The 27,807-nt window shown below is 41.6% G+C and overlaps 1 protein-coding gene across 2 annotated transcripts in view; it reads right to left on the bottom strand.

The window, feature by feature from the left end:
• The window catches only part of map3k14a (mitogen-activated protein kinase kinase kinase 14a), a 50,044-nt gene that overhangs the window by 4,916 nt on the left and 17,321 nt on the right, over positions 1 to 27,807 (bottom strand). Inside the window, exons 1-13 of one of the 2 annotated variants that reach the window (XM_061905376.1) lie at positions 27,241 to 27,403; positions 17,850 to 18,152; positions 17,700 to 17,781; positions 17,389 to 17,617; positions 14,104 to 14,490; positions 13,903 to 14,037; positions 13,696 to 13,825; positions 11,069 to 11,197; positions 6,661 to 6,765; positions 3,017 to 3,174; positions 1,344 to 1,494; positions 1,038 to 1,277; positions 877 to 971 (exon numbers count right to left, since the gene is read on the bottom strand). In XM_061905376.1, the coding sequence (XP_061761360.1) occupies positions 877 to 971; positions 1,038 to 1,277; positions 1,344 to 1,494; positions 3,017 to 3,174; positions 6,661 to 6,765; positions 11,069 to 11,197; positions 13,696 to 13,825; positions 13,903 to 14,037; positions 14,104 to 14,490; positions 17,389 to 17,617; positions 17,700 to 17,781; positions 17,850 to 18,129 (2,121 nt within the window). In that variant the 5' untranslated portion in view covers positions 18,130 to 18,152; positions 27,241 to 27,403. Of the gene's footprint in view, positions 1 to 876; positions 972 to 1,037; positions 1,278 to 1,343; positions 1,495 to 3,016; positions 3,175 to 6,660; positions 6,766 to 11,068; positions 11,198 to 13,695; positions 13,826 to 13,902; positions 14,038 to 14,103; positions 14,491 to 17,388; positions 17,618 to 17,699; positions 17,782 to 17,849; positions 18,153 to 27,240; positions 27,404 to 27,807 lie in introns of those variants that run through there. The other variant, XM_061905377.1, reaches the window with a different exon arrangement.

Raw genomic sequence — 27,807 nt, 5'->3', positions numbered from 1 at the left:
TATTGTATTACTGGTGTGACACTCAAGGCATTCTCTCGATGAGCTTCGAAAGGTAGTCACTTGAAATGGTTTTCACGTCACAGGTGTGCTTGAAGCTCATGAAGAGAATGCCAAGTAGTAATCCGAGCAAACCGTGGCTATTTTGAACAAACTGGAATAGAAAACATGTTTTCAGTTATTTCACCTTTTTTTCGTGAAGTAGATAACTCCACATGTGATCATTCATAGTTTTGATGCCTTCAGTGACAATAGTCATGAAAATAAAGATTCATTGAATGGGGAAAAGGTGTCTCCAAACTTTTGGCCTGGTATCAGCCGATCTCACTCATCACCTTGATCGGAACGTCCGTATTTAAAATACCGTATTTCCTTGAATTGCCGCCGGGGCGCTAATGAATTTAAAACCTCTTCTCACTCCTGTGCTTACCAAAGGCATGCGGTAAAAGTAAGCATGCGCTAATTATTCTAAAACCTCTTCTCACTCCGGCACTTACCAAAGGTATGCAGTAAAAATTTGAGTGTGATGTAAACTTGGACTTTAAATCCTACTGAATAGCTCTTAATTCTTTTTCCCTTTATGCGATTTCAAATTACCGGTATTGAAATCAGCCTCCTACATTTTGAACATGATGACAGGGGAACTGTCACGAGTTGGATCAGGCGGTAATACTAAGCATGCGCTAATTATTTTGGGAAGTGAGTAAGTCAAGGCAGGTGCATACTATATGCCCTGCGGCAATTCAAGGAAATACGGTATACGCAACTTCATTATTTATTTTCTGTCCAAAAGAAGATAGATAAACAAATAGTTTGCGGCCCTTATAAAACGATCAGATCTGGAGTTTGACACCTGGGATCTATTCAATGGGTCAGTACCTTCCTGTTGCAGTAGGGGTCGCTGCTGAGACAGGATAGGAGCTGCTCCTGCATCTCGGCAGAGTGAAGCTGGGACAAGCTGCTCAGGTAGAAATCTGTGCACAAACAACCGCGTTCTAGAGGAGCCACAAGAAAAGATCCTGGAGAGACACGAGGCGCACCTCTCTCCAGTTTACGGAGCTCCAGTTCGGGCACGGTGGTCATTTTGCGCCCGGGCTGGAAAAACAAGGGAATCTTCGACACGTCGGCCTCCTCTTCCTCGTCCAGCTGCAGGATCCTCCTCGTCTGGTCTTGTCGCTCCTCGCCTTCATTTAGGACGGCCGGCAGGGAGTCGGGTGGCTTTTTGGCGAAATGAAGCGGCTCGGCGTACAATCTGCTGGACGGGCTTCTCAGACCTCCGACTGCAAGCCATCAAAGAACGTTTGAACTTCTTCAAATCGACAAAAGCTTTTGTCAAAGACACCAACCTTCTCGGAGAGCTCTGGCCGTTCTTTCCTTCAAGTCCCTGGCCGACGCTCTCTTGTTGGGGTCCTTCTGCAGCCCCGCCTGCATGATCCCCACCGTGAGGCGGCCGCAGTGGGGCGGGATCTCTCGGAGCGGCGGCGGCTCGTTGGCGATCTGTAACCGTGACAACGGTGACGACACTACAGTTTGTCGTACTAAAGTAAGCATTTTTTTACAGGCAATAATACAGAAAGTAAACATGGCTACACTCAAAGGCCTACTGAAACCCACTACTTAATAAGCTAATCCGGTTACTTTTAGACCTCCACCCCAGATCACACCTCAATCCAACCCACTTCTCCAAAGTGGGCTGGCTCAGGGTGGAGGACAGAGTAAAACAACTTGCACTGAGCCTAGTCTATAAAATCCGCTACACCTCCTTGATCCCGAAGTACATGTCAAACTACTTCCTTAACGTAAATGACCGCCATAACCACAACACCAGGGGGAGCTCCACAAACCACATTAAACCCAGATTTCGATTTAACAAAGGTCTTAACTCATTCTCTTTCTATGCCACATCAATGTGGAATGCACTCCCAACAGGTATAAAGTAAGGGCATCTCTATATTCCTTCAAAACCAATCTAAAACAACACCTCCAGGCAACTTCAACACTTTACTAATACCTTCCTCCATTCACATCCCATCTCCCCGGATTATAAACAACTCAAATGTACTTCTAATGTATATACTTGTTCTTATGCTATCTGAACTCTCTATGTTCTCTGCTGGCTGTACATATCCTACTTATGGTTGCTGGTTGGCGCCTTGCATGGCAGCTCCCTCCATCAGTGTGTGAATGTGTGTGTGAATGGGTAAATGTGGAAGTAGTGTCAAAGCGCTTTGAGTACCTTGAAGGTAGAAAAGCGCTATACAAGTACAACCCATTTATTTATAAATAAGACCTACACTGTTTCAATGTCCACATTTCTCTGTTGATGCAATTGTTGATGACTGAAGTTCTGATATAAATAAATAAATGATAAATGGGTTGTAGTTGTATAGCGCTTTTCTACCTTCAAGGTACTCAAAGCGCTTTGACACTACTTCCACATTTACCCATTCACACACACATTCACACACCGATGGAGGGAGCTGCCATGCAAGGCGCCAACCGGCACCCATCAGGAGCAAGGGTGAAGTGTCTTGCTCAGGACACAACGGACGTGACGAGGTTGGTTCTAGGTGGGATTTGAACCAGTGACCCTCGGGTTGCGCTCAGCCACCCTCCCACTGCGCCACGCCGTCCCTATCAACCAAAGCTTCCCACCCACCCCCCGGATTGTAAATAATGTAAATAATTCAATGTATATACTATGATGATTAACTTGTGTGATGACTGTATTATGCTGATAGTATATATTTGTACCATGAATTGATTAACGTGGACACCGACTTAAACAAGTTGAAAAACTTATTCGGGTGTTACCATTTAGTGGTCAATTGTACGGAATATGTACTGTACTGTGCAATCTACTAATAAAACAATCAATCAATCAATCAATCAAACTACTGCCCACCACGCAGTCTGATAGTTTATATATCAATGATGAAATATTAACATTGCAACTCATGCCACCTGGTGCCCGCGGGCACCGCGTTGGTGACCCCTGGTGTAGTGTGTGCGTGTGTACCTTCAGGAAGAGTCTACAGGTGTAATATCGCGTCCAGGGCTGACACCCATTGAGCATGTGCAGTAACATACAGCAGCTGCTCCACACATCTGCTTTGGCACCGCGGGGCTCACCTCTCACGATCTCGGGGGCCATGTGCGTCTCGGTGCCTTTGAGTTCTGCGAGAGGACGAAGGACAAAGTACCGGGTCTCACATTTTTTGCTAACATTTTTTATGACTGTATCTTGTCAAGGCACGTTGCTATTGAAAGTACTTCAGAGTAGTCAGTGTACAGCTTGTGAAGCATTTTGGTCTGGGCGATATGGCTGAAACTGTATGACGATATAAGTGTTTTCTATCGGTCGATATCGATAATTATTGATATAGTTTAGGACCTATCGAAAGTAAGGAAAAGGAGAAAAATATGACATGTAAACAATTTTATGTCAAATGTAACATTCCTCTGGTTGTAATCCTTTCAGCTATTAAGGCAGAAAGGAAAGGAAAACATTCAATGCAAACACAATTCTAAAATCACATTGAACATTTAACAATAAACTCTTAAAATTAAGGTGCAAAAATAAAAAAAATATGTTAAAATGCTTAATAAACTGTAATAAAATAGCGCAAAGTGTGATCATGTAAACATAGAGAAAGCTGAGAAGAACTATTTTCTGCAGGTATGTTGAAGAACAGTATTTCTGACTATGGTAGCCATAATAAGACATTTTTGACGGATTTTTGAACGCCGTGTGTAATTGTTCCATATTCTCAATCAAAGTTTTGGTTTTGCTTGTTTACTGGTACTTGCTCGTGTCATTTATTGAACAGGTGTTGTTCAATAAATGAAGACAAGGTCACTTCCTGTCTACAAACCCCGTTTCCATGAGTTGGGAAATTGTGTTGGATTTAAATATAAACAGAATACAATGATTTGCGAATCATTTTCAACCCATATTTAGTTGAATATGCTACAAAGACAACATATTTGATGTTCAAACTGATAAACATTTTTTTTTTTGTGCAAATAATCCTTAACTTTAGAATTTGATGCCAGCAACACATGACAAAGAAGTTGGGAAAGGGGGCAATAAATACTGATAAAGTTGAGAAATTCTAATCAAACACTTATTTGGAACATCACACAGGTGTGCAGGCTAATTGGGAACAGTTAAGTGCCATGATTGGGTATAAAAAAGCAGCTTCCATGAAATGCTAAGTAATTCACAAACAAGAATGGGGTGAGGGTCACCACTTTGTAAGCAAATTGTCGAACAGTTTTGGAACAACATTTCTGAACGAGCTATTACAAGGAATTTACGGATTTTACCCTCTATGGTCCGTAAAATCATCAAAAGGTTCAGAGAATCTGGAGAAATCACTGCACGTAAGCGATGATATTACTGACTTTTGGTTCGTTCAGGCGGTACTGCATCAAAAACAGACATCGGCGTGTAAAGGATATCACCACACAGGCTCAGGAACACTTAAAAAAAACACTGTCAGTAACTACAGTCGGTCGCTACATCTGTAAGTGCAAGTTAAAACTCTGCTATGCAAAGCGAAACCCATTTATCAACCACACCAAGGAACGCCGCTGGTTTCGCTGGGCCCGAGCTTATCTAAGATGGACTGATGCAAAGTGGAAAAGTGTCCTGTGGTCTGACGAGTCCACATTTCAAATTATATTTGGAAACTGTGGACGTGGTGTCCTCCGGAACAAAGAGGAAAATAACCATCCGGATTGTCTTAGGCGCGAAGTTCAAAAGCCAGCATCTGTGTTGGTATGGGGGTGTATTAGTGCCCAAGGCATGGGTAACTTACACATCTGTGAAGGCACCATTAATGCTGAAAGGTCCATACAGGTTTTGGAGCAACATATGTTGTCATCCAAGCAACGTTATCATGGACGCCCCTGCTTATTTCAGCAAGACAATGCCAAACCATGTGTTACAACAGCGTGGCTTCGTAGTAAAAGAGTGCGGGTACTTTCCTGGCCTGCCTGCAATCCAGACCTGTTTCACATCGAAAATGTGTGGCGCCTTATGAAGCGTAAAATACGACAGCGGAGACCCCGGACTGTTAAACGACTGAAGCTCTACATAAAACACGAATGGGAAATAATTCCACTTTCAAAGCTTCAACAATAAGTTTCGTCAGTTCCCAAACGTTTATTTGGTGTTGTTAAAAGAAAAGGTGATGTAACACAGTGGTGAACATGCCCTTTCCCAACTACTTTAGCACGTGTTGCAGCCATGAAATTCTAAGTTTTTTTTGTTTTTTTTAAATTAAGTATATGAGTTTGAACATCATATATCTTGTCTTTGTAGTGCATTCAACTGAATATGGGTTGAAAAGGATTTGCAAATCATTGTATTTAGTTTATATTTACAATTTCCCAACTTAAATGGAAACGGGGTTTGTACTTGGTTTACGACAATTATGTTTTGATTGATTGATTGAAAAATTTTATTAGTAGATTGCACAGTACAGTACATATTCCGTACAATTGGCCACGAAATGGTAACAACTGAACACGTTTTTCAACTTGTTTAAGGCGGGGTCCACGTAAATGTCACTGTTTCCATGGTTTTCTTTTTTTGTAATTTTTATTTGAATAACATTGTCATATAAAAGATTACAAACAAAACAAAACACTTGTTACTTAAAAATACAGAAGCGACTGTCTGAAAGGGGCGTGAAGATGATCTGTAAAACATAATCTATGCAACATTTTGACCAAAGAACCATCATTACTGTACATGTTATGTAGACCACAAGATAGTGTTGTCCATCCATCATCCATCCATCATCTTCCGCTTATCCGAGGTCGGGTCGCGGGGGCAGCAGCCTAAGCAGGGAAGCCCAGACTTCCCTCTCCCCAGCCACTTCGTCTAGCTCTTCCCGGGGGATCCCGAGGCGTTCCCAGGCCAGCCGGGAGACATAGTCTTCCCAACGTGACCTGGGTCTTCCCCGTGGCCTCCTACCGGTTGGACGTGCCCTAAACACCTCCCTAGGGAGGCGTTCGGGTGGCATCCTGACCAGATGCCCGAACCACCTCATCTGGCTCCTCTCGATGTGAAGGAGCAGCGGCTTTACTTTGAGTTCCTCCCGGATGGCAGAGCTTCTCACCCTATCTCTAAGAGAGAGCCCCGCCACACGGCGGAGGAAACTCATTTCGGCCGCTTGTACCCGTGATCTTATCCTTTCGGTCATGACCCAAAGCTCATGACCATAGGTGAGGATGGGAACGTAGATCGACCGGTAAATAGATAGTGTTGTACATTTAAAAAAAATAATAATATGACCCCTATAATGCACTCTATAATCCGATGCGCCTTTTGTATGGAAAAAAAACCTGACTTGACCCGCTCATTGGTGCGCCCTATAGTCCGGAAAATACAGTACATCACGTTGAACCGCAGCTCCTCAGTGCACTCCTGCAAAACCCAGACTGTGACCAAAGCCTGATTACAGGTAAAACACTATTATTTACCTTACCAACTATTTGCTATTAAATATGGCTGTGTTGACTTATTTCCATCGGGGGTAAATACAAGCTGTGTGCTGACTACTCCAAAGTATATCTATCTTGACTTTCTGTAGTCTTGTACCTTGACAAGATGTGTTTGCTGAAGCGTGAGGGGTCTAAACTGCTGTTTACCTCTGGAACCGCTGAGGCTCTGTCCCCCCGTGTCTAGTCTCTCTGCGTGTCCGAAGTCACACAGGAAGCAGTTTCGTCCGTCCTCTGACAGCAACACGTTGTCGGCTGAGGGGGACGACAAAAAAAAGAAAAGTGGAGCTTGGGTGACTTCCATGACTTGTGCATAGTTAGAGGACAGTATAATTGCAAACAGAGCAGCTGCACAGAAACGAAGGCGGGGAAGTAAGAGAGGGGACACGTGAAGGAACAGCTGCGGGAGGACAAAGTAGCGGTTGACACAACCACCAGGTGGCGCCTGACAAATAAAAGCTGGCGTTTAGTTTCGTTTTTTGTTTTCTTTTACAATCAGCCTTTTCTCTGATCTCTGTCCTCGCACACCTCCTCCACTTCTCCTAACGACTTCCTGCTCCTCATGTCCCCCCCTCCACCTCCACCACCACCACCACCGTGGCGCATGCGCCGTGGCTTTCCAAGCAGCGGTGAGTCACTGTGGGAAATTCCCGTCCCTGCTTCTCTCGGTGGCGGTCCGGTTTCGCAACACAGGTGCTGTAAATCCACGCTGGGCCCAAAGCAGACAGCTGCACAACAGACGTCTCCATGACGACCAATCAAAAGCCGGAACTGTTATTATACTTTTCCTATTACTTTAACCTTGATTTGTGATTTGCTCTTTTATAGTCACACTAAAGTATTTATAGCAGCGGTTCTCAAGTACCACCTTAGAAAACCCCATTATGACCAACATTAAAATACAGTAGCGTAGTAGGCCTAAGTATTTATCAAAAACAAGCCAGAGGTTTTATTTTACAAGTATATTTAATAGGGGTGTGGGGAAAAAATCGATTTGAATTTGAATCGCGATTTTCACGCTGTGCGATTCAGAATAGATTCCCATTTTTTTTTTTAAATTGTTTTTTTTTTCTAATCAATCCAACAAAACAATACCATAACAATGCAATTCAATTCCAAAACCAAACCTGACCCAGCAACACTCAGAAGTGCAATAAACAGAGCAATTGAGGAGACACAAACACGACACAGAACAAACCAAAAGTAGTGAAACAAAAATGAATATTATCAACAACAGTATCAATATTAGTTATAATTTCTGCATAGCAGTGATTAAAAATCCCTCATTGACATTATCATTAGACAATTATAAAAATTAAAAAAAAGATCAATAGTGGCTTACACTTGCATCGCATCTTATAAGCTTGACAACACACTGTGTCCAATATTTTCAGAAAGATAAAATAAGTTATATTTTTGGTTCGTTTAATAGTTGAAACAAATTTACATTATTGCAATCAGTTGATAAAACATTGTCCTTTACAATTATAAAAGCTTTTTACAAAAATCTACTAGTCTGCTCGCATATCAGCAGACTGGGGTAGATCCTGCTGAAATCCTATGTATTGAATGAATAGAGAATCCTTTTAAATCGGGAAAAAATCGTTTTTGAATTGAGAATCGTGTTGTTTTGAAAAAAAAAATCGATTTTGAATTGAATTGTGATCCCAAAAATCGATACTGAATCGAATCGTGAGACACCCAAAGATTCGCAGCCCTAATATTTAATGTTTTTGGCCACTAACATTACCCACAGTTTGTACAGTAAGTGATACTTAATAAATAATACCTACTTATAATTAAGTGAGCTCACGTACCAGTTTGAGAATAACAGATTTATAAGTTAGGAGACAATTGATATGACAGTACCTGGTCTGCCAGAGCATAATAAGACAGATCAGCGTTGCTGATTTATTTATGTTACTTATATTTAGCAAGTATCCATACCCTTTTGGTCCAGGGCGTCAAACTTTTCATTGAGGGCCACGTCACAGAGGGCCACATGTTAAAAGTTCAAATTAAAGTACCGATGATGGTCTCACACACACACACACTAGGTGTGGTGAAATTAACCTCTACGTTTGACCCATCCCCTGGGAGGTGAGGCGAGCAGTGAGCAGCAGCAGTGGCCACGCCCGGGAATCATTTTTGGTGATTTAACCCACAATTCCATCCCTTGATGCTGAGTGCCCAGCAGGTAGTCAATAGGTCCTATTTTTATAGTCTTTGGTGTGACTCGGCCGGGGTTTGAACTCACGATCTACTGATCTCAGAGCGGACACCGCTTGTCCCTTTTGGAGTCGCGGGGGCCACATTTAACAGTTAATTTTTTTTTTTACACTTATATATCGTGGTTAATAGTATTCTCTTTATTTTTCGTTATTTATACTTTCTGAATAAATTATTTGCTAATGTTCATCAGTCAACTCATTGGTGTTCATTTTCAATGTGTCAAGATAAAAAAAATAATATCAAAATCAAATTACAGGGTGTTATTTACATAGTTTTCTCATTTTCCTTGACTGGTGCACTAACATCATGTTGTTTATTTACTTTTACATGTGTAGCATAGTCTACAAATATATAAAGAATTGCTATTGTGACATCTAGTGGACACATTTAGAACAGCAGTTTATTTCATTCAAAAATGTTCGCTCATTATTATACTTAGCAAACTCCTCCTGTGGGCCGGATAAAACCTGCAATTTTGGGATAAATTGCGCGTGAATGCTAATTTGAAAGCTGCTGAAATGCGCAAGCGGAACTTAAATGCTAACGTTAGCCTGCAAATAGTTGGAATGCGTCATCACCAAATCGTATGACTATGAAGTGTATGCATGTAAAATTTGTTTTAAAAGGTTAGCATGCTAACAGTTAGCAAGTACCAGGTTATGTGACTCTGAGGTAGTCGGCTGTAAAACTGGCTAAAAAAGTTAGCTTGCTACTGTTGGATTGCTAATAGTTAGCATGTATCAAGTGCCAAGTTATATGAGTGAGGCGTTTGGCTGGAAAATTGTCTGAAAAAGTTAGCATGCTAATGCAAAGCCAATCAGTGGCCACGATACTGAACAACGCGATCTGATTGTTTTGGTCTCTTCTAGAGGCCAACACTTCTGTAGTATCTGCATGTTTGGTTAATTTAGCTATGTTTATGCTTGAAAATGCTTAATTCAGGGCAAAATTTAGACTGTCTGGACCAGTGGTCCCCAACCACCGGGCCGTGGTCCGATTGGTACCGGGCCGTAGAATAATTTTTTATTCATTTTTATTAAAAAAAAAAAATAATAATAATTTTTTTTTTTTTTTTTTATTAAATCAACATAAAAAACACAATATACACTTAGAATTAGTGCACCAACCACAAAAACGTCCCTTTTTCATGACAAAGAAAAAAAAAAAAAAAAAAAAAAGGTTCCCCCCGGGCCGCGGGACAAATTATTAAGCGGATACAAAAAGGTTGGGGACCACTGGTCTAGACTACAAGTAAAATGTGATCTATATCAGACTCCAGTAGGCCCCAATGTGGCCTCATCGTCACTTTCATGCGCAGTTACATAAAGTGACAACAGGAAGTTGACCAAATTCTGCAAATGAACAAAGAAGTCACTACTACTATTACTTAGCAAAATAAGAGTCGCCACACCTTAAAAATTAGGGTTTTTACGTGAAAATAAATTAAAGTAATACAATGTATAAACTGATAATGTATGTATGTGTGTTTGTGTCTATATATATATGTATATATATATGTATATATATATATATATATATATATATATATATATATATATATATATATATATAGGCTTCACGGTGGCAGAGGGGTTAGTGCGTCTGCCTCACAATAGGAAGTTCCTGCAGTCCTGGGTTCAAATCCAGGCTCGGGAACTTTCTGTGTGGAGTTTGCATGTTCTCCCCGTGAATGCGTGGGTTCCCTCCGGGTACTCCGGCTTCCTCCCACATCCAAAGACATGCACCTGGGGATAGGTTAATTGGCAACACTAAATTGGCCCTAGTGTGTGAATGTGAGTGTGAATGTTGTCTGTCTATCTGTGTTGGCCCTGTGATGAGGTGGCGACGTGTCCAGGGTGTACCCCGCCTTCCGCCCGATTGAGATAGGCGCCAGCACCCCCCGCGACCCCAAAAGGGAATAAGCGGTAGAAAATGGATGGATGGATATATATATATATGTATATATATGTGTATATGTGTATATATATATGTATATGTATATATATATACACATGTATATATATATACATGTGTATATATATATATATGTATATATGTATATGTATATATATATATGTATATGTGTATATGTATATATATATATGTATGTTTGGGTATATATATATATATGTGTATGTATGGGTATGTATATATATATATATATATGTGTGTATGTATGGGTATATGTGTATGTATGGGTATATATGTATGTATGTGTATATATGTATGTATCTGTATATATGTATGTGTGTGTCACATATATACATATGTGTGTGTGTCACATTCCCCCTGACCCTAATGAGAACATAAATATCCCTTCAAGTACCTTTGACGTCTAGATGCGCCACCTTTTTCTTGGCCAGGTACTCCAGTGCCGTTCCGACTTGCAACAGGTAATAGAGGCTGAGGTCCTCTGGCAAACGCCCCCGTTGGAGAATGAGCTGGCCCAGCGAGCCTGGAGGGAGAAATGATTCCAAAAGGAGCCTGATTAACCGAAAATAGACATTGCTTGCATGTTCACTCGTTATTTCGCCAGAAACATACAAAGAATGTCTCATGGTAATGGAGTTTTGAACCCATAGGAGTTTTTGAACATAATTTCTGCAACTGGGTGCATTTTGTTAGTTGAATGTCAGCCAAGAATTAAGAGAATAAATTACTTTCTACTATGACAATTCCTTTCCTGATGATGGTAAATGGGTTGTACTTGTATAGCGCTTTTATACCCCTTTATTTAAGTGAAGTGAATTATATTTATATAGCGCTTTTCTCTAGTGACTCAAAGCGCTTTACATAGTGAAACCCAATATCTAAGTTACATTTAAACCAGTGTGGGTGGCACTGGGAGCAGGTGGGTAAAGTGTCTTGCCAAAGGACACAATGGCAGAAACTAGGATGGCGGAGGCGGGATTCGAACCTGCAACCCTCAAGTTGCTGGTACGGCCACTCTACCAACCGAGCTATACCGCCCAAAGCGCTTTGACAGTATTTCCACATTCGCCCATTCACACACTGACGACGGGAGCTGCCATGCAAGGCGCTCACCAGGACCCATCAGGAGCAAGGGTGAAGTGTCTTGCCCAAAGACACAACGGACGTGACTAGGATGGTAGAAGGTGGGGATTGAACCAGGAACCGTCAGATTGCTGGCACAGCCACTCTACCATGCCATGCCATCTGATCACAAATTTACTATAGTAAAAAAAAAAAAAAAAATGAGCGATACGAATGAAGTTAAAAACATTTTCAAAGCATGTCGACATAAACCAGCGTTTCTCAGTAATTTTCTGTCACGACCCCAACCTGGGCGATCGATCAGGGAAAAACTGTACATTTCCAGGTTAAAAGTGACAGTGCCAACAACCACAACAGGCGGTTAATCTTGGCGCCATATTTACTGTGACATTCTTAAGATGAACACCTTTTGAAAACAACTTTTTATGGACTTCTTCTTCCACTCTTGCCTCATCAATAACACATCTCCACATTGGTGAGACTTTGACGCAAGCAGTGTTAAAAGACGAACCGGACCGGACGCGGTGTGACTCGGAGCGCCATTGTTGCAAACAAGACTGCTCTCAGCTATCAGTAGTCGGGGAAGTCTCAAGTGGAGAAGAACTTATCAAGAAGCACTTCAGGGTTTCAGACTGTTACTATATACACGGTGGTGGAGAAATGGCTGGAGGTGTGGTCAATATGACATCTATGTACAGTGGGGCAAAAAAGGGTTTAGTCAGCCACCGATTGTGCAAGTTCTCCCACTTAAAATGATGACAGAGGTCTATAATTTTCATCATAGGTACACTTCAACTGTGAGAGACAGAATGTGAAAAGAAAATCCAGGAATTCACATTGTAGGAATTTTAAAGAATTTATTTGTCAATTATGGTGGAAAATAAGTATTTGGTCAACCATTCAAAGCTCTCACTGATGGAAGGAGGTTTTGGCTCAAAATCTCACGATACATGGCCCCATTCATTCTTTCCTTAACACGGATCAATCGTCCTGTCCCCTTAGCAGAAAAACAGCCCCAAAGCATGATGTTTCCACCCCCATGCATCACAGTAGGTGTGGTGTTCTTTTGATGCAACTCGGTATTCTTCTTCCTCCAAACACGACGAGTTGAGTTTATACCGAGAAAGCGACAATTTTCCCATTAATTTGAGTGAGGATGAAAGATTTGTGGATGAGGAAAGTGAGAGTGAAGGACTAGAAAAAAAAAAAAGACTAGAGGGCAGTGGGAGCGATTCGAGAGGCGCCGTGGCAGCCGTGGGGGTGGCAGGACCACTCGGCCAGGCCCAACCGCAACAAGGGATAGAGCCATACCGCTTTGAACCTGACGCTGACGGTGACGGTCAGGAGGACGCTGCTGATATTGATGATGGAGTAGCACAAAACATATATCGCCTTCAGAATACAGAATGGTAAAAATGATCGCTGCATAATACACTGTACTTTGTGTGTGTGTGGTCCAATCCAACCATGTTCGCTTTACATCTCTGTTCCATAGTTAAAGCTTGACTGTCATCTTTCGGGAATGTAAACAATGAAACACCAGCTGTGTTTGTATTGCTAAAGCCGGCCGCAATACACCGCTTCCCCACCTACAGCTTTCTTCTTTGATGTCTCCATTGTTCATTGAACAAATCGCAAAAGATTAACCAACACAGATTTCCAGAATACTGCGATGAAAACAGACGACTGGGCACGATGCTGGCACAAAATGTCCTCCACAATCCGTGACGTCACGCGCAGGCGTCATCATACCGAGACGTTTTCAGCAGGATTTTTCGGCGCGAAATTTAAAATTGCACTTTAGTAAACTAACCCGGCCGTATTGGCATGTGTCGCAATGTTAATATTTCATCATTGATATATAAACTATCAGACTGCGTGGTCGGTAGTAGTGGGTTTCAGTAGGCCTTTTAAAAATCACCACAAGTAGTGTTTTACCTGACTTGTGGTCCATCAGAAAGAAAATGTAAGGGCCGTCTCGGACCACTCCAAAGAGCTTCAGGACGCGAAGAGATCTGAGGGCACTCCACGTGCTCACCTCCTCGCTGTTGAACCTCTTCAGGTTGACCTGTCAGCACGGGAAGGAAGCGGGACGTTAAAGAAACAACACAAGCCACGCGTTGAAGACCGTTGTTTTTACGTCACCTTTTTGACTGCAAATTTGAAGCCTGTGTTGACATCTCGAGCACTGTGCACTTCGCCATAGGAACCTTCTTTGAGGAACTCTGACAGGACAAACTCCCTCCCTTCCTTATATTCGGAGTCCACGGGCTGGAGTTTCTACAACAAAAAGGTTGAATTAGTTCAGTACGAATACGCTTCACACGCGGTTGGAGAAGAACTTACTTCATTGTAAAAAATGATCCCCTCGTTGCTGACCGAGTCCTGAGACGGCCACTCCTTGCCGTCCTCCACCCACGCGTCCCGCTCCACGTCTTTGAAAAAAGGCCCCGCGTAGCACCGGTCCCCCTGACTTACGCTACCCCGGAGCCCGGCGAGGGCCAGCGAGCAGTCCCCGGCGCTGCTGAAGGAGTCGCTCTCTTGCCCATAGGAGTGGAGGCTGTGCGGGGGATTGCTGAAACAACCCGTCCAGGGCAGAGGGGAGCAGCTGGACCCTGTGTTGAAGATTTTTGGGCTATATAAAGAGGGCGATGCATCCTGATCCTTACAACTCTCCACACTGCTGCAGCAAGAAGAACTGAAGGGGCTCCTCTGTCCTTGCAACGACTCGTCCTACGAGAGCAGAAAGCAAAGCTCTAATAGATACACCATTAATTACCAGGGGCCTTATTTATAAAATTGTGCCTTTCATTCGATCAGACACACAAAAAAATGTCAAATCTATAAAAGCAAATCTTCTCATTATAAATCACAGCTACAGTGTCCTACCACTATGGTAATGATCCAAAGCAGGGGTGTCGGAAGTCATTTTTAACAGCCCAATTCTAAAAATACTAAAAAAAAAAAACGTGAAAAAGTGAAATAAATGCAGAGTTTTTTTCTTTTGTCATCGCTCAAAAATTAATAATGAATTAAAATCAATCAAAATAAATCAATAGGGTGTGCCCCGCCTATCGCCCGAATGCAGCTGAGATAAGCTCCCGCGACCCCAAAAGGGACAAGCGGTAGAAAATAGATGGATGGATGGATGGATGGAATTATTGACTTAATTATAGCTTCGATTACTTCACATCCAATATTCCACTTTTAAATTTGTTCGGGGTAAACCATTGCATACTTGTGTTTGCTGTATGAAAAATGAAGTTTTCTTTGACAAAAAGGGGCGTACTTAAGTGTTAAAGTTGAAAAAATAAAGAAATGTCTGACTAATTTGTAACACATTAATTAGTGGAGCCTTTTTGAATTCACAAGAGTTTTAGTGGGTTTTTTTTAATTTATTTTTTTAAATCTGTCATTGCTCAATTAATTAAAAACAATGGTTCTATGTACTATTGACCTAATCAAGGCTCCAATTACTTCCAATCAAATTTCCACTTAGATTTTTTTTGGGGGGGGGAAATTATGCATATTTTGTGTTTTTGCATTTAAAAAAAAACGGTGATCTTTGACTAAAGGTAATAAAACATATATATGTTTCTGCTTTATACCAACTGATAGACCTGAGGTTGATCTCGAGACAGGCCAAAAGTTTGGACGCACCTTCTCATTCAATGTGTTTTCTTTATTATATTTATATATAGTTTTGATGCCTTCAGTGACAATCTACAAAGTAAATAGTCATGAAAATCAAGAAAACTCATTGAATGAGACGGTGTGTCCAAACTTTCAGCTTGTACTGTTTATATATCTCATCTAAGAAGGACAGCTCCTGACTTGAGAAACTGATCAGGCGGGCCAGTTCTACAATGGGAATGAAACTGGACTCACTGGTGACTGTGGCAGAGAAGAGGACTGTGGACAAACTAGTGAGCATCCTGGATGATGCCAGTCACCCTCTGCATAGCATTATCAGTAGCCAGAGGAGCCTGTTCAGTGCTAGACTGCTTCATCCCAAGTGCAGGACTAATAGACTCAAAAACTCCTTTGTCCCACACGCCATTAGACTGTACAACTCCTCTCTGGGGCGGAGGGTTTAATGATGACAGGGGATGCAAAACAATAACAGTGCAATACGTTTTCATAACATGGTCACTACTGCCTACTTTCTCTTGTTATATTCTTATTTTACTGTTATATCTTTATTCCCATTGTTGCTTTTTATTTTTTATTCTTATTGTAATATTTCTCTATTTTGTTTCCATTTAAACCCTCATTGTTTACTTTTTTTAAATTGATCTCAACTCTGTACACTGCTGCTGGAATTTTAATTTTCCTGAAGGAACTCTCCTGAAGGAATCAATAAAGTACTATCTATCTATCTATCTATCTATCTATCTATATGACTTACTTTTATATCTGAGACACTTTTGGTTCCCTGCGACCAAACTTGAGGGGAGCCTTAAAGGTTAAAAAAAAACCGATAATATTGGTTTTGACAGTGAAAAATATCAAAATGGCCCCCTGCATGTGGCCCTAAGTGAAAAAAGTTTGGACACCCCTGATCTAAAGGTTTCACATGTTGGACTGTCAATGAAGGAAGTCCTGAACTGCGACTCCCAAAATGGCAATATTTTCATTCACGGTGGCAGAGGGGTTAGTGCGTCTGCCTCACGATACGAAGGTCCTGCAGACCTGGGTTCAAATCCAGGCTCGGGATCTTTCTGTGTGGAGTTTGCATGTTCTCCCCGTGAATGCGTGGGTTCCCTCCGGGTGCTCCGGCTTCCTCCCACTTCCAAAGACATGCACCTGGCGATAGGTTGATTGGCAACACTAAATTGGCCCTAGTGTGTGAATGTGAGTGTGAATGTTGTCTGTCTATCTGTGTTGGCCCTGCGATAAGGTGGCGACTTGTCCAGGGTGTACCCCGCCTTCCGCCCGATTGTAGCTGAGACAGGCGCCAGCGCCCCCTGCGACCCCAAAAGGGAATAAGCAGTAGAAAATGGATGGATGGATGGATGTTTATTATGTCGAGGACTGTAACGAAAATATTTCTGGAGGGCTACGTAATGTCATCCATCCATCCATCCATTTTCTACCGCTTATTCCCTTTCGGGGTTGCGGGGGGCGCTGGCGCCTATCTCGGCTACAATCGGGCGGAAGGCGGAGTACACCCTGGACAAATCGCCAGCTCATCGCAGGGCCAACACAGACAGACAGACAACATTCACACTCACATTCACACACTAGGGCCAATTTAGTGTTGCCAATCAACCTATCCCCAGGTGCATGTCTTTGGAAGTGGGAGGAAGCCGGAGTACCCGGAGGGAACCCACGCATTCACGGGGAGAACATGCAAACTCCACACAGAAAGAACCCGAGCCTGGATTTGAACCCAGGACAGCAGGACCTTCGTGTTGTGAGGCAGACGCACTAACCCCTCTCCCACCGTGAAGCCCACGTAATGTCATATTTAATACAAATGATTTCAATTTGAATGCCAATATTGGACCAATCAAAGTGTCAGCACCACAGTGAACTGTTACTAAAGACAAAAAGTATTGGGAAATCTGGAGTGAAAGATCAATTCCCTGTGTCCTAAGACTTTTGTCAATTTTAGATCATTGTTCTTACCAAAATGTGCTCTAAAGAAGTCCCGCTCTCCTGCTCAGGGACTCCAGAAGCTACTCGGTATCTGCAGCTTTCCTCCTCCTCCTTGCCGCCTTGTTTTTTCCGACCCCTGCGCTTGGTCCGTTTCCGCGCTTTCTTCCTCTGGCCGAGCCGACGAGTCGACGTCGAGCAGCTTGGCTCCTGGACAAAGGCGGTGGTCGGACACGCCACGTTGTTGTGCTCCGGCTGTAGACTGGAGAACGAATGAGCGAGCGTCAAAACAATATAATTTTTAATCACACCAACTTTTAAAAATGTTATTTGAATGGCAGTACCTGACGAGGAAACAGCTGGGGGAGGGAACATAAGGGCGCTCGGAGCAGGACGGACTAAACTCCTGGGAGTCCTGGGTTTCACCTGAGGAGAGGGGAGTGTTAAACCATCCAAGGAGCCAATTTTGAAACACATCTAAAAAAGACAATTACATTCGGCTTGTGCGATGAAGGCGGAGCTCTTCAGCGGCGCTTCTCCAACCTGCTCGGCAGTCCCCTGAGTCAGCACTTTATTCAACAAGGGGCTCAGCGCTGTGTAGTCCACTTTGCCGCTTTTCCACGGCTCTTCCTCCTCCTCCTCTTCTTCCTGCTGCGGCTGCTGCTGCGTGCCTTTCTCTGTGGCGGTACATTTCGGGTATGAGCCCTTCAGGTCGACGAGGGGCGACCCGGAGAAGGGGGCAGTGGAGTTGAAGATCCTCTGCCTCACCGCCATGGCTTGTGCAAGGTCTCACGTGTCTAAAGAAGCACAACATGGCGTCAGTTATAGGGCTCAATATATATCGTGAGAGACACATTATCAATAAAAAAATTAGTTCCCAATCTCCATAGATGATGGAGATTGGGATTCTGCCTTAACCCAAATTAACAGTACATCCTGTTCAAGGCTTAATTTAATACAATTTAAGGTAGTCCACCGTATTTATTTCACTAATTCCATCCATCCATCCATCCATTTTCTACCGCTTATTCCCTTTTGGGAAAAAGGGGTCCATCCATCCATCCATCCATTTTCTACCGCTTATTCCCTTTTGGGGTCGCGGGGGGGCGCTGGCGCCTATCTCAGCTACAATCGGGCGGAAGGCGGGGTACACCCTGGACAAGTCGCCACCTCATCACAGGGCCAACACAGATAGACAGACAACATTCACACTCACATTCACACACTAGGGCCAATTTAGTGTTGCCAATCAACCTATCCCCAGGTGCATGTCTTTGGAAGTGGGAGGAAGCCGGAGTACCCGGAGGGAACCCACGCATTCACGGGGAGAACATGCAAACTCCACACAGAAAGATCCCGAGCCTGGATTTGAACCCAGGACTGTGAGGCAGACGCACTAACCCCTCTGCCACCGTGAAGCCTTCACTGATTCCAAACTCTCCAAAATATATCCCAATATCTCGGATACTTGTAACAGATGTCACATGTCACCTGCAAACATGACGCACATGTTTTGGTCTTGTCCCCATTTGCTGGATTACTGGACAACTATTTTCAAACACCTTGCTAAGGCACTGGATTTAAATCTGACACCATGTGCAGAAATGGCTATTTTTGGGACGGTATCAGATCCCCAAATAAAGAGAAAATTTCAGGATAGTATCGCCTTTGCATCCTTATTAGCACGTAGGAGAATTTTGCTGGAGTGGAAGTCAACTTTCTGCCCCAAAGCCTCCTTATGGCTTAAAGACCTTATGATGTATTTAGATCTGGAAAAAATAAAGTTCAATCTTAGGGGGGCACCTGAGAAGTTTTATTCTGTTTGGGGCTGTATGGTTGACTACATAGCCAAATTAAAGACGCTACAGGACACATGAAAAGTTCCCCTTTCATAAACCAGCTTCTTTTTATTTATTTTTTTATATTTATTCCTGGTGTATATTTACTATCTGCCTATGTTGAGAAGAAAGTGATGTACTAATTATTTTCCATTTGTGACTGTACCTTTTAACTTATGTAGGACCTGGGGGGAGGGGTGTTTATGTGTGTATGGGGTATGGGTTGGGTTGCTGTTCTTGGAAGTGGGTGGGAAAAAAAGGGGAACATGTGTTGACTGTTGTTCTATTGTACATTGTAATACCTGTCAAATTCAATAAAAACATTTATAAAAAATAAAAAAATGAGTTTGATTAAGCCTTTGAGATACATATACCCATCCATCCATCCATTTTCTACCGCTTATTCCCTTTCGGGGTCGCGGGGGGCGCTGGCGCCTATCTCAGCTACAATCGGGCGGAAGGCAGGGTACACCCTGGACAAGTCGCCACCTCATCGCAGGGCCCACACAGATAGACAGACAACATTCACACTCACATTCACACACTAGGGCCAATTTTTTAGTGTTGCCAATCAACCTATCCTCAGGTGCATGTCTTTGGAAGTGGGAGGAAGCCGGAGTACCCGGAGGGAACCCACGCATTCACGGGGAGAACATGCAAACTCCACACAGAAAGATCCCGAGCCTGGATTTGAACCCAGGACTGCAGGAACTTCGTATTGTGAGGCAGACGCACTAACCCCTCTGCCACCGTGAAGCCTAGATACATATACATATTTTATTTTTATTTTTTTTTGTTTGTTTTTTTCCCCTTGGCCTCAGTCTGCACCCCCACTCCAGGGCCCAGGCTAAGACCGATTTTTTTATTTTATTTTAATCTTCTATTCTTTTCTCCCCCCCCCCCCCCCTTGTTTACCTGTATGTCACCTTTTTTGTAAGGGGCGCTGGAAGCCGGCAGACCCGTCAGCGATCCTGTTCTGTCTCCCTGTAATGTTTGTCTGATCTTGAATGGGATTGTGCTGAAAATTGTAATTTTCCTGAAGGAACTCTCCTGACGGAATAAATAAAGTACTATCTAATCTAATCTAATCTAAAATGTATATGTATATATATTCTGAGAATCGGTCGGCGTCGAAAAAAGTATCAGATTTGGTACCAAATCCATAATGCTGTCATAATGATCCGACCGATATTTATTGTGCGCGGCGAGATTTGGGCGCAACCTGTTAAGAATTCTCCAGGTTTATGTGCAATCTTGCGGTGATTTATGTGGAGTAACATTTTGGAAACCTAATCAAATGTTGAAGGTTCAAAGTTTTATTCGTCACATGCAGAGTACACCGCAGTGAAATGCTTTTTTCCAAGCTTCAGATATTGCGTACAGAGGGATGGATCCAAACACTAGTTGCAGAATCTAATACACTAAATACAACAAATTTAATAGCTCTGATGTACATTAATTACAAGACAATGAGTTGCAGTAGTTATGGTAGAAGTATTAGTACAGGTAGAAGTACAGTAATCAAATACAGTACCAGTACAATATCAAATAGTATTACAGTATATACAGTATAGGAAGCAACAAATATTAAGGTGTCTACAGTTCTTTGGCAGTTGAGTAGTGAGTAGTAATGAGAAAGGAACTCGAGCAATAACCTGATATCAGGCAGATAGGACAAGCATTTGGTGTTCAGTTGGTATTTAAAGGAAGCCGAAAGCTGACAACAACTGTGTCTTATCATTTATCCTGAATTCATCATGTATTATTTTAAACATTTAAATGTCATATATTCTGTCGGTAACACTTTAGTATGGGGAACATCCAACCATCCATCCATTTTCTACCGCTTATTCCATTTTGGGGTCGCGGGGGGCGCTGGCACCTATCTCAGCTACAGTCGGGCGGAAGGCGGGGTACACCCTGGACAAGTCGCCACCTCATCGCAGGGCCAACACAGATAGACAGACAACATTCACACTCACATTCACACACTAGGGCCAATTTAGTGTTGCCAATCAACTTATCTATGGGGAACATATTCACCATTAATTAGTTCCTTTTTACAGTAACAAAGACTTAATTCAGAGTTATTTGGACACTAGGGGAACATATAAGGGTGAAGGTTAGGGTTACGAATAAGCAATAATTCTGAGGTTATTGAAGGAAGACTCTTAGTTAATGGCTTACTGGCTGTATCACAAGGCCATGCAGAATAAGGCATTAATAAGTACTTAATAATAACTAATTAGAGCTAATATGTTATTAATTTGCATGTTAATAAGCAACTAATTAATGGTGATTATGTGTTCCCCATACTAAAGTGTTACCGTTCTGTCTTATTCATTTATTATTAAACAATGTGTCTGTCGGTGTTTACTCCTGCATTTGTTCCCTCATTACTGACTATTTATTATCAAAGATTCTTGAGTATTCCTTTCCCGCTGATTAGAAAAATGGGTGCAGTGGAACAAAGTAAACACGGGAAGCGGACAGTAAATGCAGAGGCACAGAGAAGGGGTAGGAAGACTAAATAAGATCTGCTTCTCCTTTTGTGCAAATATTCTGTAATGTAACCTTATTAATAAGCATGTATATACCATTAGACAAAATATAGTGACGAGTGTTACCCATCCATCCATTTTCTACCGCTTATTCCCTTTTGGGGTCGCGGGGGGCGTTGGCACCTATCTCAGCTACAATCGCGCGGAAGGCGGTGTACACCCTGGACAAGTCGCCACCTCATCGCAGGGTGACTGACAAGAGTGTGTTTTTATAAAATACTTATTGTTATCCACCTCTTCTAATGTGATTATTGTTCCCAGGGTGCAAATATTACCTGTTTAAGTTCGCTTGTATGATTTGCCCTAAGAACTACATTTACAATATCAGATGACGTGACTTTTTTGGAGCCCCACCTTGCCACTTCAGGTTTTGCACAGAAGGACACACCTTGCTTTGAACTGCAGTTGCCAAGAGTGACTTTTTTTTTTTTTTTTTTTTTTTTTTGCGGGTATGGATGACACAGGAAGGAAGGGACTGTTTAGGGACCGTTGAGGCTAACTCGGTCGTCTGAAAATAAGTCACAGGAAGTGCCCTCCTGCTTGGTTGAGGCACAGTGCGACAATGAGCAAGTGCATGACTATAATTATAGTATTTTTTGCCAAAGTACATTTTTTCCCGTGTAAATTTTCTAGTAATTTTTACCATTTATAGTGGTAGTGTCTAACTTTTTTCACTGAAGGCTGCATACGTAAAAGGGAAAAAGTTTCGATCAGTTTTATGCTGCTGATTCCATGAGTGAGATCGACCGATTATCAACACCGATACGAATCACATGTGTTATGTTTATTTATTTACAGTTTAATATTACCAACACAATTGTTAAACTACTTCTTTATTCTCTTTCACGGTGTTTAATATGTTCAGCCTCGTCCTCCAGTGACATTTCTACTTGATAATTATAACCTTGTGTGGTGTTTGGGTCTGTTTTTGATTGATTGATTGAAACTTTTATTAGTAGATTGCACAGTACAGTACATATTCCGTACAATTGACCACTAAATGGTAACACCCGAATAAGTTTTTTAACTTATTCCACGTTAATCAATTCATGGGACCCGTTTTCATTTTTTATCAAAAGAAAAATGATACAATTAATTAATTTTTCAAACTGAGACTCACTGACTTTGGCTCATTTTCTGTGAAGAACATTATCAGAATACATATTTACCACACTGAGGTGGCGACTTGTCTAGGGTGTACCCCGCCTTCCGCCCGATTGTAGCTGAGATAGGCGCCAGCGACCCCCGCAACCCCAAAAGGGAATAAGCGGTAGAAAATGGATGGATGGGATATTTACCACACACCATACACCACCCCTACACATTTCTATTACATAAAGGATGTCTGGGTCCACTGGACTTGGGGAAATTGATGTCCTGTGTAACACACACACACACACACACACACACACACACACAGCAGGCCAAGACAGGAGGAGGACAGAGTATAGGTACACGGAACATCAGAGGGTAAAATGTGCGAGAAAATGAGAGCAGATAGTGTTGACAAACAATGTTGCTGTCTGGCTTTCCCCTGACAGTTTGTCTATGTTTTAGTTTTTTCCTCTGCATTTGTCTGTTTCCTCTGTGTTTAGTATTTCCTGTCCTTAGTTCCTGTCTAGTGCTCTTATTTTGTCAGCTTCCTGTCTTGTTCCCTGAGTGCTGTGTTCCTCCTCAGCTGCGGCTGATTGGCACCTGGCCACACCTGTTGCCAATCAGCCCGCTCCTATTTGTACCTGCTTTGTCTTGTGTCAGTTGCTGGATCATTGTATTGTCTTGTCGATGTCACGTCTGGTCGCTCTTGTGATGTGTTATCGCTCCTGTCGTGTCGTACCTTGGCTTTGCAGCGTAGCGGTAAGCTATATTCAGTTGATGTTTGTAGCCTACTGTTTGTTGTTCCCTGCTTCCGTTTTATTTTTCATTATACAAGTACGATTTCTGTTTGCCTGTTTGCTACCCGCTAGCTTCGACGCTAAGCTCCTGTTCGTTATTTTCTAGCTCCCAGGCTAGCTCTTTTTGTTTGATGATCCGCCTCGTGCGTGCTTTGTGTTTGTACCCTTTTGGTTTTGTTTTTGTCTTAGTATTTAATTGAATCGTGTTCTTCTCATTCAATGCCTGCCTCCATCTCTGCATCTTGGGGTTCAACAACAAATAACCCTGATAGTTGAAACCTTGTGTGGGACCCGCAGGAGCAGAAACTCAAAAAAAGAATCCCTGTGCGATGCAGAAACTGGCAGGGAAATTTTCCGTGCATCGTTCATATTGTTGTTACTAAGCCAGCGTTTGTGGGTCTGATGCACTTGTTGCGTTTTGTGGCTTTTAATGCCTCACGATCAAACACTTTTATGTTAAAATACTGAACAGATGTTTACCTTATCCTAATAAACCCAACAAACGCTGGCTGAGTAACAACAATATGAACATTACACAAGGGTTAAGACACAATGGAATGCAGTTCATGTGCCGTAATGAAGGCGATTATGATTATCTTAGAGGAGTGGCTCCTCACTGTGTATGGAGACACATAATTAGCTTCTAACCGCTTGTCATGCATTAATCGGCAATGCAGGTCACTAACTTTTTTCAGCCAAAAAAACGGTCAAACTGATCGGTGGCCTATCTATTGGCTATGGCACAGGTGTCAAACTCAAGGCCACTTAATTTTATTTGTCCCTCCAAAAGCCTGGAAATAATATGTACTAATAAAGTACTGTAACTTTTCTTACTAAATGTATTCTTTCTTCCGCTACACTACGCACTGTAAGAAGATATGCTCACTGCTAACCACAATCTAGCACTCTTGAGGTGGGTTGATTGATACGGATGTTGACAGTAACGATAACAAGTATCAGGTCAATACCCCAGTGGTCAGGGGTGTCAAACTCATTTTAGCTCAGAGGCAGCATGGAGGAAAATCTGTGCACACGCAAGCCGGACTATTAAAATGATGGCATAAAAACTACAAAATAAAGACAACTTCAGATTGTTTTCTTTGTCTTACTTTGGCCAAAAATAGAAAAAACACATTCTGAAAATATTGAAATAACAATATAAAACAAATACCAGCCAACGGTAAAATTTAGATCCATGAAGGTAAGAATAAAGAGAATGAATGTTTATAACTGAATGCATTTACATATGCATAAAAATGTGTTTTCTTTTGTATTTTTTTATTTTTATGAATTAAGTAACATTTATGACAACCTTTTTCCAAAACACAATACAGACTATGAGATATAACGGGATGATGCATACGTTAATAATTTGTTTTCAAAACAGTTACAAAAAAGTGGGACCCCAAAAATGTACTGAGACCCCATTTTTATTACTTGATGGGGTCCCTGGGACCCCATTTTGGAAATTTGTAGCAACCACATTGATGGACTATTGCTGCGTGCAAAACAGCAGCAGGCGGCTGTGGCCCAAGAGCCGGTTCTAATACTAATTAAATATCATCTGGGGGCCATAGATAAATCAGATCCAGCCCGCGGGTCTTGACTTTGACACATAGGGGTTGGATCAATATTTAATGTATGATGTAAATGAGAGACAATAGTAGGTCATCGTTTAAAAAATATATTAATATTGTTACAAAACCATCTATCAGTAGATCAGTATCAGCATGGGTATGACCAATTCTGCCCCTGTAACTACTTGGTATTGGATTGTTATTAGGGGTGTGGGGAAAAAAATCGATTTGAATTTGAATCGCGATTCTCACCTTGTGTGATTCAGAATCGATTCTCTTTTTTTTTTTAATCTTTTTTTTTTTTTTTTTTTTTTTTTTTATCAATCCAACAAAACAATACACAGCAATACCATAACAATGCAATCCAATTCCAAAACGGAACCTGACCCAGCAACACTCAGAACTGCAATAAACAGAGCAACTGAGAGGAGACACAAACACGACACAGAATAAACCAAAAGTAGTGAAACACAAATGAATATTATCAACAACAGTATCAATATTAGTTATAATTTCAGCACAGCAGTGATTAAAAATCCCTAATTGACATTATCATTAGACATTTATAAAAAAAAATTAAAAAACAGAACAATAATGTCACAGTGGCTTACACTTGCATCGCATCTCATAAGCTTGACAACACACTGTGTCCAATATTTTCACAAAGATAAATTAAGTCATATTTTTGGTTCGTTTAATAGTTAAAATAAATTTACATTATTGCAATCAGTTGATAAAACATTGTCCTTCACAATTATAAAAGCGTTTTACAAAAATCTACTACTCGGCTTGCATGTCAGCAGACTGGGGTAGATCCTGCTGAAATCCTATGTATTGAATGAATAAAGAATCCTTTTAAATCGGGAAAAAATCGTTTTTGAATCGAGAATTGTGTTAAATTGAAAAAAAAAATCGATTTTGAATCGAATCGTGACCCCAAGAATCGATATTGAATCGAATCGTGGGACAGCCAAAGATCCGCAGCCCTAATTTTTAGTGTCGCCCAAAACTAATGTGAAATACCCAAACAACTGAATAAGTGCTTATTATAATATACCAGAAGTGTAGTTGGAATAATGTTACATCAGAAAGTAACCAAATATTAACAGTACATTTGCAAGTAGATAAATAATAGTAGTTATGAGAAAATATTACAACCGGAAATTATGTAATATGTTACAGAATTTGTCATCAGCCAAATTAGCTTTTTGAAAAGCTTCCATTATCATTTATATACCAAATAATATATTGTGACATATATCTTTATTGCAGGAGGCTGCAATATATATTGCGATATAGATTTTAGGCCATATCGCCCATTCCAAGTTGAACTGTCAGGAAAAAGCTTAATATTTTTTGCATAAAGCAACCATATTTTCCAGTCACATGTTGAAATGTATACAAACTTGACAATGCTACTTAATCCAAACTACTTATTAAACAGAAAAAAATACACTTAATTGCAGTTAAGCATTTTAATCGTTTGACAGCCGTTTATTTACTTTTTACTCTTTTTTTAAATTGATCTCAACTCTGTACACTGCTGCTGGAATTTTAATTTTCCTGAAGGAACTCACCTGAAGGAATCAATAAAGTACTATCTATCTATCTATCTAATAAAAAACACAACTTCCTGATCTGGCACTTGTAGAACAGGAATACAACATTTTCCAAATATGTAATACATAAGTCTAACAAGCTGCAAATGTGGGTCAAGTCCTCTTTTACAGTTGTATAATAACAACAACTGTCTGTTTTGCTGACTTTTTACCCCATTTGTAGTGATGCTGAAGATCTTAAAGTCAAAAGCTTGTTGCTCGAGAGCATGGCGGACATTAAAGATGACATCACCGTTAATGCCTTTAACATTTTTAACTTAAGTTTTTGTGCGCCGCAAGAACAAAGCACTCGGAGTGGCACTTCCTACAGAAGGCATGTGAGTTAACGTGGAACAGCAGGGTTAAATAAGAGCCAGTTGACACACGCACACAAAAGAAACATCTAAGAGGAGACATACCGACAGGAACAGGGTTGAACTCTCTCCACACTGACTAAACAAAACGGCAACATGAATACAACAACGACATAAACAAACAAGTAACTCGTCCTTTGTGCTCTTGTCTCTCTCTCTCTTCCTTATTACTGCAATTCTCTTTCTTCAGGGGAGGAGTCTGGCCACTTACGGGAAATGCATCTCGACCTATTTGGCGCCTCCCCTTGGACTCTGCTGACTCTCGACGGAACTCCTCAACGGCTCCGCACACCGCAGCATGTTTAAGTTTGCTTTTGACGAGCCAATGAACCGAGACTACGATCACAGCAGGGCCAAAGCACACACTTGTGGCGTTAAGCAACTCAATACTGTGGAACCGTTGAAGTGGGACGCACCTGAAGCTTAAGATTACCAGGACAATGTTCCGCTAAAGCAGAGGTGTCAAAAGTCGTTTTCACTGAGGGCCACGTCGTAGTTCTGTTTGGCCCCGGAGGGCCGCATCTGACAGCGAATAGTATTATTACACAATTTTTTAATGCATTTTATAAGTACATTTTTTTTTTAACTAAAATGTAAAAAATATATGGTAAG

Source organism: Nerophis ophidion, linkage group LG07 (genome assembly GCF_033978795.1).
Source record: "Nerophis ophidion isolate RoL-2023_Sa linkage group LG07, RoL_Noph_v1.0, whole genome shotgun sequence".
Taxonomy (NCBI): domain Eukaryota; kingdom Metazoa; phylum Chordata; class Actinopteri; order Syngnathiformes; family Syngnathidae; genus Nerophis; species Nerophis ophidion.
Note: the sequence above shows the minus strand (reverse complement) of the source record. Positions and strands in the feature narration are given on the sequence as shown.